Raw genomic sequence first — 14,742 nt, forward strand, 5'->3', positions numbered from 1 at the left:
AACGCTTGGGACATGTATTCACCAGTATTATCTAGACATATAGTCTTTATTTATGAAAAAGGGCTTGTAGCCGTTTTACTGGTGATGGCCTAATGAGTTTTCCTTGTGTATATGCTACACACGTGAGATTCTTTGTGATAACTCTTCTTATCTTTTAATGTGTGCCTTTTGAATATCAATTTTCGCATCATGTTTGGACCAGGATGGCCAAACCGATCGTGCCATAAAGTGTATATTTTCGCAGGCTTTTAGCCTCTATTATACTGATTTATGCATAGTCTAGGTCAGTAGAGAATGCATGTATAGTCTTTAGGACTTATTATGGCCTTGGGCGATTTTATACATATATCTGAAGGAACTCTTTGTTTCCTTCGTCCATTGTTTCAATATGGAAACCATTCATTCTTATATCTTTAAAACTCAATAGGCTGCTCTTGCTCTTAGAGCTGGGTGAATATAAGGCATCAGTGATTTCTAGATGCATACCCTTAGGCAATAATATATTAGCCTAGCCATAGTCTTCTTTCATACCGATGATACCTGCTTTAGTACTTATATTGGCGTTTTTCAGTGTACTCATATAGAAAAATCATTCATTCATTTAATCTAAGCAGACAATGTAACATATATAAATTCAAGGAGATAAAAATCAGAGAAATCATACAAGCAAAGCAATCACACAAGTTTGATGTCGAAATCAGATTATCAACTTGATTCTTTTAGGCAATCTTAAGTCTCATATTCCATAAGATCATCTAGATCTTGTTCGAAATTATTTTCACCATCTTTATAGACCAAGTGGATTTAAGGATTCTTCCCTTTCAGACTCTCTTTGATAGAGGTCACAAAAATGTTTGGGAGTTCTTCATATCTTAGCCCAATGGTTCCCCATTCCACATCTATGGCACACTGATTTGGTCGAGCTTTGTGGTTTAAAGGATATACCACAACCACTGCCTTGACCATGGCTCAAATTGGGTTGATACCCACGGCCTCTACCATAGTGATTCCCACGGCCAAATGTGTTATAGTGGCCATGGCCACGTCCTTTCCACCCTCCACGGCCATGACCGTATGGTCTATCATTCTAGACGTGGTTACCTTTTTTTTTCTTTTGCGGCCTTATTGGTATCAAGTAATGGAGTTAATCCAGGAGGTCTCAATTCACTGTTTCTCATCAGTAATCCATTATTTTGCCCAGCTAGCAAATAGACTCATCCACAAACTTATAGTCCTGGATTCTGGGATTCCTCCAATCAAATAGGGCATTTGGTAATAACACCGTTCTTTGGTGATCATATCTCGATTTTTAACTCCGTTCAAAGGTCTAGAGGATTCTCTATAGTCAGATACTGATCTTTGAGATTGTTAATAAGATGATGGCTAATAATTAATATTATCATGTATCAATTGTTCTCATTGGCATTATTTCCTTCTATGATACATTCCCCAAGTCTTTTTGACTTTAGGATAATCTTTGTATCCAATGTCCACCGTAAATAATTATCTCCAGAGAGATTTAGGGCAGCAAAATCCAAGTTGATTTTTGACATCTCAAATCATATATCACTCAATATTTATGTATAATTTTCATGCGGCCTTACTCTTAAAAACAATCAATTCGGATTTTAATCTTGTGAGGACAATGAGACTATCAATCTTAAAGGCATTTAATCAATCAGTCAATTTCTAGCAAGTCTCAGCAATACTATTTCTATGTGCTCATAATATTATGGTTTATCAAGACTAGCAAAAACAGATTCAATTAATCATGCAATTAGGGTTTAACGATCAATGGATTTTAGCAAGACTAGTAAAAAGATTTATTAATCACTCAATCAGTTTCAAGGCTGATTTTAGCAATACTAGAATATAGATTTCAAGCATGAATTTCAATGAATCAGTTTCAAGGCTGATTTTAGCAATACTAGAATATAGATTTCAAGCATAAATTTCAATGAATCAGTTTCAAGGCTGATTGGTATTTAGCATAAACCATGTGTAAATAATTTATCTAGTATCCGAATTTATCAAACCTCAAAAACATATAATCAGATCAATCAATTTAATTGAACTTAGCATAAAATCTTAAACCTCAAGACATAAGATTTTATCATGAATCTATCAACCTATCGGATTATATAAGCAAAGCAAGCTAGCAACCTATCAGATTCAATCAATGCTTTTACAGGCTGGTCGGTTTAATCAATTCTAAATCAGATGAACAATTAACCAAGCAGGATGAGAAAATAAATCTATCAATCCTAACTGTGATCAAAGCATTAATAAAAACAAGCAGGTCGGATTTAATCAAGACTTAAACATATCATAATTATTAAACTAGCAGGATGAGAATAATAAATCTAGCAACTTAACTGTCAAACAATTCTAGCAACATAGCATCAGATTCAATCAGATTTAAAACCTCAATGATCAAAACCGAAAACAGTTTTTGATTTCAAAATATTCGATTAGGGTTTTAGTATGTGATTTGATAATTATAGTATAATTAATTCTGATACTTATATTGTTTAGGGTTTATAGATATAGGATTAGGGTTTATCGGATTTTAACTTGTAAAAACCGATTTGGGATTTTGATCATGTAGGAACATGATTTAGGGTTTGGGGGTATCAAACTTTTAGAGCTTCGATTTACTCAATTAGGATTTTTGATCTATTACCCTATGGTTTTGATTCATAAAGATTAGGGTTTTAGGGTTTCATTCTTTATCAATCAATCCATGTTCGATTATGGGTTCTTAGGTTTTGAATTACCTTTTAACCTTAGATGATTGTTGAATCGGACCACCAAAGGAGTTGAGCCGCGAACTGGACACGAACGGGACGCGGGCTGGAATGGATCGAGTCGCTTCTATCGGGTCGCAGACGTCCTTTGTTGCTTGATCGGGAACGCCTTGATCGTCGAACGCGAGCTTCTGATGCTGTCGCGAACGAGGAAGAGGTCGCGTGCTGGAGCTGCTCTCGGGTCGCGAACGTCTGAGCTAGGATCAGGAACGCCTTGGGCTGAAGCTGATCGGGGACGCGAGCCGGAACAGATGCGGGAACAAGAGACGCGATTGGGGTTTAGGGTTCGTCGGATCGCCGGCTAGGATTTGGGTTTTAGGGTTTTTCGATTTGGGTATTAGATTAGGGATTTAGAGTTTCGTGCTGATAACGTGTTATAAAAGTAATGGAAAAGTCTATATTTATTCATAACATAGAGGTTTTTTATATAGGAGATTATACCGTCATAGATAAATGGAAAGATTACAAATCATAATCTCTTGGTTATGAGCCATACACAATCTGGTTCATAACATTTTTAACGCATTTAGTACTGTGAAGTGAGACTTTCTTTTCATGTGTTTGAAAAATTTACAAGTTCCGGTAATCTTTCATCAAATGATTAAAGGCATGTGTTTGCACTACCAATTTTACGGTGGGATATATAATAGAGTGGTTCAAGGTTATTTTAAAGGTTGGCGTGGGCGGTGATCCCTCGTCACCCTACCATAGTGATGAACTTCTTATTAACTATGTTGAAGCAACAACAAAGAATGGGGAAGTTGGTTATAACAAAAATTGTGAGAAAACAAGGATCACAGACTTGTATTTTGCAAAAGATCTCCTATTTTCACCGATGGGAGCTCTTAATTTAAACAACTTTGAAACAATAATATGAACGAAAGAATGCGTTGGTGTGTGCTCGTGGTCTTTAAGAACAAATGGATATGAGCAAAGAAAAAGACAATTGTTGCAAACTGGTCGTGAAGATGTATTTGTTAGGCTCCAATTCAATCTTATCCGTGATCTTTTATCCTGCTTTGACATACTTAGAAATCTTTTTCACAAATTGTTGAGATTCATAATCTTCTTACCAAATCGATCCTCCTTCATTCTCAGCCAAATGAGACAAGCTCAACCATTAGTTTGATATTTTTCCTACAAACACACAGAAACCCGTTGCAGTCACACAGTCAAATCTACAGAAAACATTTTCTTAGAGCGCATCAAAGGTTCTCAATCTCAAGTATGGTTTTGAAGCTAATATCTTCATTAACAATGCTTTGCTTGATTTGGATGGACATCAAAAACAGTGTTTATCTAAAGAAACAAAGGGAATATATCTACGAGAAAGAATGCAAGGTTATGCAAAGAGTTATCAGAGTATCTGCGCTTGACTAACCCTAAACACCAGACTCTACGGATTTCTACTCATACCATCTATAGTAGATTAACTAGGGATTATCTTATAATATAGTAAATGTTAATAATACCTTTGACCTTTGGCCTCTTATTTTACAGTCTTATTAGGCTGCTGATTTTCCACAACTCAATACGATCTCAACAAGCTGAATGTTGCCGCTTAGTAAAGATGCCTTTCGAGATGGCAAAAATGAGAAGCCATCCACAAGTTTAACGCACTTCAGACCCCATTTCACCATGAGGAACTCGATCAGATGATGCCCACTGCAGTATAAAATCCAAACACAAAATCACCATCCTAATCTATCGCAGATAAGTTAGATGATTGACTAGGATGAATGAATCGTGTACCTCCTGTTGTGATAAGTAGTGATAAAAACTGCATCTGGAGAATTCTGAAGCAGGAAAGAGACGGTGGCAAAGAGATCATCGAACGCTATAGAAAACAAAAGGTTCGAAAATTGACATTTGAGCTCATGGTAAGAATAACTAGGAGAAGTAACGACTCCACAAGGGAAAAAACAGAGAAAACAGATGAACTAACTAACCACTTGAATCATATAAAACATCGGCTCCAAGTATAATGTTAGGCCGCAGATCAAATATGGTTGCATCCCACACTCCCCATGTGAGACCCATTACCTGCAATAATAGACAAACCATAAGGTAAAGGTGCGTTTAAATGAATGAACTAAAAGGCTAATGAAAATGGAGGAAACAGCATGAAAAAAATATTTTGGAGATACAAACAAACATATACGCTCCTAAGCGTTATATATGGGGAAGTTGTTAATTCAGCGGGTGTTAAGTTGAAGAAAGTGAAACGTGGTATACAAACTTACATTACAGTTGAGATTGTTAAGCTCACAAACTCTTGTCATATTCTCCAAAACCTGCACATGTATCATGTATGGTGAAAGATAAGTAATAAACTCCTAATCTCTGAACCAAATGAGGAAAAGCTTATCAATAAATTTACACACCTCTGCTTTGCTTGAGTCATCAGTAAGGGTGACATTAGCTCCAACCTTAGCAGCTACCAAACCAGGCAAGGAAGTGCCAGCTCCTAGCTGCTAATTACACCAACACAAGTCTTAGAGAAACTATAAAATTCAAAAGATGTACTCATCAGCTGATTAAAACACATAACATAATCCAATTCTGTAATCAGCAGAAACTACACAGGTGTTTGCCAACTTCGAAACATTAACGCAATCCTTGTTCTCCATTTCAATTGAGAAAGCAGGAGTGGTTGCTTTACCTCGAGAATGGTAGAGCCACGAAATCGAGATCGCTGTTGCCAGACATACTCGGCGAGGATGACGCTACAAGGCCAAACGAACAAACCGTACTCTTCCTTCATATTCTACACACAAACGAACAATCAAAACGAAACCAGCGGAAGAAAGAAGCAGAAAGAAGATCGCCATTCATACCTCGATAACAGATAGATAGACTGAACCTTCCGAATCTCCATCATCATCACCGTAGAAATCATGCTGAGAGATGGTAGTCGTTGTGGTCATATTCTGGAGATTTTGAAATTAGGGTTTTTGATTTAACTGAAGACGAAGAGAGAAACTGAGGAAAGTCCCACATCGGTAAGTAGTGAAGTTGGGGACGCTATTGTTTGGGTATAAAACGATTAGTGTTGTGTTAAAGTAAAAGCATGATCCTTCAGGCAAGTGAAAGGGGAAATGAGGAGTGGTTATTTACTCGCTTTTATTATGCGAGAAGAGCTCTTCGCTCCGCCTGTTACGACAATTGAGCGCTCTCCTTTGTCTTACCATCTGATCCCTCTCCTGATTGGTCTACTTTTTTTCCATAAAATCTTTTTGATTCAGTTTTATAATTTAATTTATTATTATTTTCTTTCAGAAAACAATATAGTTTTTTACATAAAATTAAAATAATTATTTCAATTATAAACTAGTTTTATATTATACTACGCGAGATCGTGGGACATCAAATGTTTAAAATAAATTAAAATTATATTTTTAATTGATATAAATTAAAAAACTAAAGATAAAAAATAATATTCTAAATACCGTATTATAAAAAATATTGAAAATACTAATTCTAAAGTGACGCAACGCTTCAAAAGTATTAGGTTTAATAATCAATATTACTTTAAAATATTATTTTAGAAATGATTATATATTAAATGTTTTAAAATGATAATATATAAATATTTGTTAATATATATATATATATATAATGATATAGTTAAAAATTAAAAAGATTGAAGATGAAAAATTAGATTATACGAATTTGATTTTAGATAAAATATATTAACTAATATCAAAGTGGCAATTGGTGTGATTTCTTTGGTCAAACAATTGTTGTATATAAATGATTTATTAAAGTGATGCCATTGGTGTATATATAAATATACTAAAATACTAATGTCAAAGTGATGCATTTTTTTAAAAGATATTAATATACTAATGTCAAAGTGACGCCATTGGTGTATATTATATATTTAATATATAAAAAAATGTTACTTTTATTGCATTTGAAACTCTATGTCTACCTGCTGGTAAAACATTGCAACACGTGCATGTCTAATAAAGTTTTACAACATTAATATTCTCAAAACTTTTATAGTATTTTTTTTTTGATGATCCTGGTTTCCGAAGACCTCGTAAGGCTCCGACTAGCAACCAATGACCGTCCACCGGAGCTAAGCCGGGGAGCCCGCCGAGGTCTCCAGGAGGGCTGGTGATCACCCCATTTAAATCCCACCAGTGGCCAGCGCAGTTGGAAGTGTCCGTATCGGGCCCGAAGGCCCTCAAGAGCAACATCCGCCAGCGGGACTCGAACCCATGACTTCCCAGGTCGAGGATCGCCACTGGACCACTGACGCGTGGTTAAAACTTTTATAGTATTTTATATAACTAACTTTTATTTTTTGGCAATATTTTTATAATTGATTAATATTCAAAGATTAAATAATTGTCCAGCAGAAGCGTGAATTTGTTGGTTAATGAGTAATAAACATTTTCTGAGTATTTTCACCATTGTAAATCATTGAGTTATACAAATCCTCTTGGAACCAAAAACCCATTGCCCCACGTGAAACCATTAGCCTTTGTTTCATTCCAGTCATCTCATTTCACCCAAAACGTTTGTTAATGTTTAATGCTAATACAGACTTCACCATTGCTCTCTCCTCTCTACTCTTCATCTATTGGCTTTTATTTGGTTGAGGAAGAACAACCGTTGTTGTCGTCACCGGACACAACTACCGGAAGAAGCAGTTGTGCCATCAAAATCCAACGAAATGGATCCAAATGATGGAGACGTGGAGGAGACAACACGGAGATCAAAATGAGACCTGCAATCTGATTTATTTTACAATGGAAGTTGCATATAAAAAAATAATAAATCTGAGACTGGAGTTACTCTAGATGTCAAAAAAAAAAGACTGGAGTTACTCTACTTTTCAAAATGAGACTTGCAATCTGATTTTAGAATCCTAACGTCCTGGCGACAACAACAAAGGTCGCTTGCGATAGTTTATGCAATAGTGGTTTTGTATTAACTGATCTTAAACAAATGGAATGAAAGGCTCTGAAGAAAAAACAAATGAATCAGATATTTCTTTCATACAACACGGGAATTAAATGTATAAATCGCAAGTTACGTCATTAATTATTCAGTCGAGATATCTCTCAAATCCCTGATTTCCACTCACTGTCTGACCCCTATATTTAGTGACTTTATAATGAGTGTCGTCTTGTGTATTTTCTTATACAAATACTAATGATTTTCTGTAATACAAACTCTCCCATGCGAAACTCGTGATACGTTAACGATATTTATTTAAAAGTAGTAAGACTTTGATATCTGCTTCTTAAAAACCATCAAAACCTAGTGATAACTCTCACCGTAAACAGATCAACTATTCAATAATAACTATGTGACTTAAAAGGAAGGAGAAGATGACATACCTTGACAGAGATCAAAAACAAATACATAAAATGAAATAGAAGATGAATAACCAAGTATATTTTTAATAGATTTTTGCTGTAAAAAGTTCAATATATAGATCATGAAAAGATACATCAAAGACAAGTCTAGAAGGTGTGTGTTTTTTCAGATGAAAACTCTTCAGAAAAAGTTACGATACGACTTAAGAAATACACCAAAATAATTTTGGACCATTAGATAATTAAACAAACAATTACGGCCGTCGGATTGTATCTCTTCAGATTTTTTTGAAAAATTATTTTAATTAGGAAAATTTATGTTGCTAAGGGATGCATTGTTTTAAATAATAATGAAAACATATGTTTGTTAAGGGATGTGTTGCTTTAGTATATAAAAAATACTTAAAATTAGGAAAATGTATGTTTGCGAAAGGACGCATTGTTTAAATAAATAAAGAAAGTTTTGTCAAATATAATTTTTTGGCTGACAACAATAAATTCAACGAAAGTGTTTTTATGTCTTTTAGATGATAAAAACAAATAATTCTGACCATTGGGTTGAATGTTTAAATAAATTATGAAAATGTATGTTGGTTAAGAGATGTGTTGTTTAGATGAAAATGTATGATTTGGGTCTTTAAAAAAGATGTGTTGTTTTAAATAGATGACGGTTGAAAGAAGAGTTGTCATTGTGTCTCTTAAAAAGATGTGTTGTTTAAAATAGATGTCTGTTGATAGAAGGGTAGCCAAAAAAATTGATGACATCATCATCTATAGAAAGAGTGTTTTATATCCATTAAATCATAAAATATGAAAAATGTTGATCATTGGATCAAACTTTTTTTTTCCTATAAAAAATGATGATGTTATAGGAGGACAAAATCAGGTTTGCTATTATATATAGATTATGAAACGATTTTAAAATTCACTCATTTATTAGAGAGTATTTTATAACATAATTAATTTATATATGTTCTTAATTTGTAAGCTATATAATGGACTTCTAAATAATTAAACATCATTTCAATCTAGAATATAGTTACATGAGTTTCATATTAATACAGAATCGATATTTTCAACAAATCATTTTGATCTCAAATTTCCGGAAATGTTTGTCGGGTGTTTTGTATGAAATTATTAGCAAACGAGCTAATTTAGATATCGCTGGAGTGGCAATAATTGGTCCATTGAGTAGCACCATTTAAAGCCCATGATTTAATTTCTAACTATTACGACCTATACAAGTCAAGTGCTCAAAAGTGTGCAAACGACCGGACATCACGATGATGTATTTTGACTAGCCCACAAGTGTTGAATAATCTTTAATAAAAATGAGAGCCGCGTCGACATGTTTTCCTTTGAAGGAAACAAGCTTCAAGTAATGATTCAAAACCTTTTATCCGGTATTGTGTTCGAGCACCATCGTCTCACGTGTGGAATGCCAACTCCAAACTTTAATAGACCGCATTGGGCTAGTGGCACATGATGGGTAATCCCAATACGGTCGCAGTTCAATTCCATTAGCCACAAGGAAATTTACAAATGTTGGCACTATTAACCAGTTCCTTGTGTTGACTTTGGTCGCACCGGATACTTGACGTCAACGGATCAGCGTCTATGGCTCTCAGAGAGCACGGCACCACCTCCGGTAACCAAGATCAAGTGTTGTGTGTCCGGCCAATGAATATTTGGACCGTATACTTAATCAAACCCAACTACCTGTATGTTTTTCTCCTTCAGAATTCTCGTCTTCTATTGAGTCTTGAGACGCTTCGCTGGGTTTGAACGCAAGCTCGAGCCATCATCGTCGTCTTTAGATACTTGGTCTTCAAATACTTCTTTGGGCTCAGATTCATTGCTTCCACCACTAGTGTCACTATAATAGCCGTCTTCAAATATTTGGTCTAATTCAGAGTCATAGATTTCTTGGACACCACATTCAGTGACGTAGAATTCGTGGTATTGGCTGCTGAATTCGAACATCATCTCTCTGCTCACGTTAGTGATAATTGCAGCTCTAAAGTCTTCGATCTTGTTGCCAAATATAAATAGATGTTCCTTTCGACATATTGAGATGGTGAATATTGACACCACCTGATCAATGGGGTCTAAGCCGTCTATGACTAGGCTACACAATATAGAACCTCTATATTCTTTGATTTGCCGTTTAGGTGAAACCACGAGGCAAACCTGGAAACTTGTGTCTGAGGAAAGAAGTCTGTTGATGGTCAATGAATTTCCACTGTCTCTGTGATCGAACTCTGCAGGCACTTCTCTTCCCGGTAGGCATGCTTTTCCATGTGTAGCTGTTTGTCTGATGATGGCTTTTCGTGAAAAAGAGGTGCACATATGAAGTGTTTACAGAGAAGAATACCGTCTCAAGTGATTCACAATCTTCTGCATATAGAAACACGAGCGAAACAGGGAGTTCTGGCAATGATGACAGTCTTCTGCATCCACATAGATTGAGGTATTGTAGCCGATTAAGATCTTTGATGCATTCTGGAATCCTTTCAATATCAGAATTGCTTAGGTTCACGGTTGTTAAACTTGTGGGGAGATGTGTTAATCCCTTGAGCTTTCCACCTTTCCTTATGGTGAGATTCTTAAGACGAGAGCAGCTCTTAATCGATGCACGCTCATCTTCTACCTCTATCTCAGATATATATAATCTTCGAATGTTGGTCGAAATAACTGGAAGGTTTCTCAGTCTTGAGCATCCCATCATATTGACTTGTTTAAGGGATGCCAAGTTCAGGTGAGATGGCATGACTTCTAGGTTTATGAAGCCAGTCATTGTCAGCGTCTGTAGTTTCTGAAGATGCAGAAAAGAGGATGGAATCTCTACTAAACTCACGCAAAAACTCAGATTCAGCTTCTCAAGTTTTGTAGCTTTTGAAAGATCAGGGAGTTCCTTCAAATTCCCGGACGCTAACAGATCCATCTTCTTGAGATTTGCAAGTGGCTAAAAAAAAAGAAAAGAAAACACAATAAGAGAGAAAGACGGCAAATCAAAGTACATATTTATATATTAACAGTACAATACCGACCAACCTGGCTTCCTTCCCATAGCTTCTCAAGCTTGCTATTCTGAAAATTGAGCTCGACAAGATATTCAAGATGAATTGTGTGAGGAAGATACTTGCTTGGGTATGCTTCCCAGTGTAGCAACCTTAGACGACGAGGAAACTCCATCTCCCCAGGTATATGCACTACATCATTTCCATCATCTTTACCTTTGTAAACTCTGAGGAATCGAAGATTAGGCATTCTTTTAAAAGCTTTCTTGCTTATAGATACTTCATGGATACCAGATATGTCAAATGATATGCCGGACACAGCTCTAGTGCCCTAAACCAATATACCAAATAAGAAGAATGCATTTATCAGCACGATATTAGAGATTGTTGGTTGGCAAACGTCAAAATGAAAAATGATGTTGATCCGTTTCGAGTTGTTGTAACATTGTCCTGTAATTCGGATCAAGTAACTGAAGCAAGTCTATAAGAAATTGTTTAAAGAATTTCTAGTAAAATAGATGTGTTATTGGAGTTCCCTTTTGTTTTCGATGAATATTGATTCTAAAATCTTAGACTTTACTGAATAATTCTCAAATTCTTTCTTCTCGGGCGACTTTATCGAGAAAAGTTTGTAACCGATAGTCTGTTTTGAGGTGCTTACCGGGAGTATGATATAGACCACCAGTCAATACGCTGTCTATTTCAAATTCTTTCTTTTTTAGTCATAACCGCTAGATCTTTGCAAGCACTGGTAGATTACACACCGGTTCTTCCCTCGACCTAGTCAGAGGGACCGCCACCGTCTTCATCTTCACCGGTAAAACGCCGAGATGAAAACTCTGCTGGAACTGACGCCGTGGTTTGGAAACTCTCCCAAACTCGAAACCTTCTCAGGTTTTCTCTAAAACCAACTACGTCAAGCTTCTGGGTCTACTATACTCAAAGTTTCAAACGGGATTCCGTTTTATGTTCACTGCGCTACCCTACCTTTGTGACGACTCTAAGAAGATTCGAACGGGGCTCCGTTTCAACACAAGTTCAAGTGTACCATCAACTGGCTTTTATACTACAACCCGAAGAAATTAAAGGAGAACCTGCATTTATTACAAAGCTACCAAAGAGCGACGGTAGATCTGGAAGCATTTAAAGGAGGATTTACGTGGTACTAAAGTTTTAACCTGCTACCAACTATATACCTATGACGACTCGGAGACTATCTGCGGCAGAGAAAGGAAAAAGCGCAGCAACAGAGCTGTACCAAGCTCCAAGAAAAGGAAGAATCCAAATCGAAGAACCAGAAAGTGCTTATCTAACACACAAGCATACCCTCTCCCTCATTGGGAAAGTTACAAACCCTTATGTTCAAAAAGTTTGGGCGCTATTAGCGTTTTTCTATGAACATTGGAAAACTGAGAGGAAACCGGTGGGAGCAGACCTTGGACAAGGAATGTTCCAATTTCAATTCTAACTCGAATCTGATTTGCTCTCGGTTCTTGACAAAAGACCATATCACTATCTAAGATGGATGGTAATACTCCAACGCTGGGAGCCAACTACTTCGCCACAGTTCCCATCTCTAATTCCATTTTGGATCAAGATCCAAGGGATTCCGGTGCACTTATGGACGGAAGACACTATTCGAAGACTCGGGGAAGATATAGGGATCTTTGAAGAAGCAGACATTACATCGCTGGCGGTGAGAATGAGAGTTCATATCAATGGACGCCTTCTGCTTATAAAGCAATCTGTCATTGAGTACAAAGGAGGAAATGAAGTAACTGCACACTTCGTTTACGAAAAAATTGAGAAACATTTCTCGGAATGTCAGCGCCTTGACCATGAAGTACGTGATTGTCTGGAGGCAAAAGCTCGAAAGAGTGAGGCGCTAAAAGCTAAGGAAGAGGAGGATAAGCTTCGGTCTAGAGAAAAAGAAACCGCAGAGCAGTGACCTGTCATGTATGAAACCAACCGAACTTCACTCTACTCTGAGGACAGGGAGGATAAAAGAAGGTACAATGAAGCAGATGATCACTACCGCAGTAGGCGAACTCAATACACTAGTGGAAGGAACCAACAGCGTGATCACTATCATCCCTATAAAAGACCTGCACGAGACAATCACGAGGACAGAGAAAGTCACCAACAACTTTCTCAAAATCAAAGACAAAGACAACCTCGGTATCACACAAATGACCAGGCCTCACGGGAGCTCATTTACAGGCCGGTGATCAGAAGCTCTTCCTCTCTAAGAGAGCACCCATATGCGCACCAGGATAGACACACCAACCAAGAGCTTAATACCCCAAAAACTAGATTTGAAGGCGCCAATATTGAGTCATCCCACTCAAAAACAGAAGCCAGTTCTGCTGTAGGAGGGGTTCCTCCTCGGGAGTTACTGCACCCCATTTACCATGAAGCAATTGATAAGGCCAAAGGTGAAGTCCGCGATGCAATGAGGCAATACACTTCATGCGCAGATCCCACAGAGAGTGCAGCGAGAAAAGAAAGAATGCGTCAAGCTTAAGCACTGGGAGAAGTGGAGGAAACTACCATTCAAATGGTCAAAATATCAATGATTAATCCCCCCGAGACCAACAGACCTGACATAAACGGGGAAAAATCGCCCAGAGTCCCTGCAGTACTACGACTTGGACCTCCCATCACAGTCGAGCAAAGAGAAGGGGAACCGTACGAGTCAAACCAACCTGAACAAATCATGGAGGCATCTCCTAGAGTACCTGCAGCACTCCGGCTCGGGCTGTCTGATCCTTTACCTAAACGAAGGCCAGGAAGACCACCAGGCCCAAGGAAACTTGCTACAAGCCCTGAGAAGGCCTCAGGATCAAAAGCGAAAAAGAGGAAAATAGCTCCAAAACCCACTACCTGCAGACGTCGACCTGGAACACCTGCATCACAATCATCTCAAGCCGGAAAAACGAGTGCTAAAGGTAGAGACAAAGAGGGGGGCTCCTGATCAACGGCGCACCAAACCAGCTCCAATCATAGCTCAGAGAACCAACCGCTAAGCACGTTTCTCCCAAATAAGGCAAAGAGGAAGATGGATTTTCACAATCCATCAACTCTCGTTCCTTAAAAATTTTGGGGTGGAACTGTCAAGGGATAGGGAGTCCCGAGACACTTCAGAGGCTAGGAGAGATTAAGTGCACTTTAAATCCATACATCTTCTTCCTCTCTGAAACGAAAAATCCCCCCGAAACAGTACTATCAAAGATTCAAGAGCTACAGTATGAGTTTCACCATATTATCCCTCCTACTAGTCCTGGGGCAGGAGGTCTCACCTTACTTTGGAAACATAGTGTAAAGCTTGATGTACTTAATGCTACGAATAACTTGGTTGATACATCAATTGACTTCAAAGGCAAGCTTTTCTATGCATCGTTCATCTATAGTGACACAAACAGAGCAAATAGAAAATTATTCTGGGACGAGCTGATTCGAATGAACGAATCCCGCGATGCAGCTTGGTTTGTCACCGGAGATTTTAATGACATCATTGGTAATGATGAAAAAACTGGTGGCCCTGCTCGGCCCGAAGGATAGTTCACAGACCTGCGCACCTTC

At 37.5% G+C, this 14,742-nt stretch overlaps 3 protein-coding genes and 1 non-coding gene across 5 annotated transcripts; 2 read left to right on the top strand and 2 right to left on the bottom strand.

The window, feature by feature from the left end:
- Positions 1-3,558: 3,558 nt before the first annotated feature.
- On the bottom strand, positions 3,559-7,155 carry LOC106391010 (histone-arginine methyltransferase METTL23). 2 transcript variants are annotated; one of them, XM_013831577.3, is made up of 8 exons: positions 5,645-7,155; positions 5,470-5,574; positions 5,192-5,278; positions 5,051-5,101; positions 4,757-4,850; positions 4,560-4,644; positions 4,280-4,472; positions 3,559-3,944 (listed from the first exon to the last, which is right to left on the bottom strand). In XM_013831577.3, the coding sequence occupies exons 1-7, from the start codon at positions 5,732-5,734 to the stop codon at positions 4,313-4,315; spliced, it is 672 nt and encodes a 223-aa protein (XP_013687031.1). In that variant the 5' UTR covers positions 5,735-7,155; the 3' UTR covers positions 3,559-3,944; positions 4,280-4,312. The 2 variants fall into 2 exon arrangements, with proteins under 2 accessions (XP_013687031.1, XP_013687030.1); XM_013831576.3 differs by having other exon boundaries at positions 5,192-5,281.
- LOC125593736 lies at positions 5,901-6,006 on the top strand. The gene has a single exon (XR_007329630.1). It is a non-coding gene; the product is annotated as a small nucleolar RNA Z279/snoR105/snoR108 (small nucleolar RNA).
- Positions 7,156-8,320: 1,165 nt separating the features above from the next.
- Positions 8,321-11,775, bottom strand: LOC125575560 (disease resistance protein RML1B-like). The gene has a single exon (XM_048769965.1). The coding sequence runs from the start codon at positions 11,082-11,084 to the stop codon at positions 10,308-10,310; it is 777 nt and encodes a 258-aa protein (XP_048625922.1). The 5' UTR covers positions 11,085-11,775; the 3' UTR covers positions 8,321-10,307.
- Positions 11,776-13,732: 1,957 nt separating this feature from the next.
- Positions 13,733-14,721, top strand: LOC125592469. The gene is made up of 2 exons (XM_048767657.1): positions 13,733-14,108; positions 14,279-14,721. Exons 1-2 carry the CDS (start codon positions 13,733-13,735, stop codon positions 14,719-14,721), a joined length of 819 nt encoding a protein of 272 aa, XP_048623614.1.
- Positions 14,722-14,742: the final 21 nt, after the last annotated feature.

Source organism: Brassica napus, chromosome C9, assembly GCF_020379485.1.
Source record: "Brassica napus cultivar Da-Ae chromosome C9, Da-Ae, whole genome shotgun sequence".
NCBI lineage: Eukaryota > Viridiplantae > Streptophyta > Magnoliopsida > Brassicales > Brassicaceae > Brassica > Brassica napus.

Coding starts and splice junctions, on each gene's coding strand:
- LOC106391010 (XM_013831576.3), bottom strand. CDS start 5,734: ATGACCACAACGACTACCATCTCTCAGCATGATTTCTACGGTGATGAT. Junction 5,575..5,644: donor TCTATCTATCTGTTATCGAG/GTATGAATGGCG, acceptor GTTTGTGTGTAG/AATATGAAGGAAGAGTACGG. Junction 4,645..4,756: donor TGTTTTATATGATTCAAGTG/GTTAGTTAGTTC, acceptor TGTTTTCTATAG/CGTTCGATGATCTCTTTGCC.
- LOC125575560 (XM_048769965.1), bottom strand. CDS start 11,084: ATGGATCTGTTAGCGTCCGGGAATTTGAAGGAACTCCCTGATCTTTCA.
- LOC125592469 (XM_048767657.1), top strand. CDS start 13,733: ATGATTAATCCCCCCGAGACCAACAGACCTGACATAAACGGGGAAAAA. Junction 14,109..14,278: donor CGGAAAAACGAGTGCTAAAG/GTAGAGACAAAG, acceptor GGAACTGTCAAG/GGATAGGGAGTCCCGAGACA.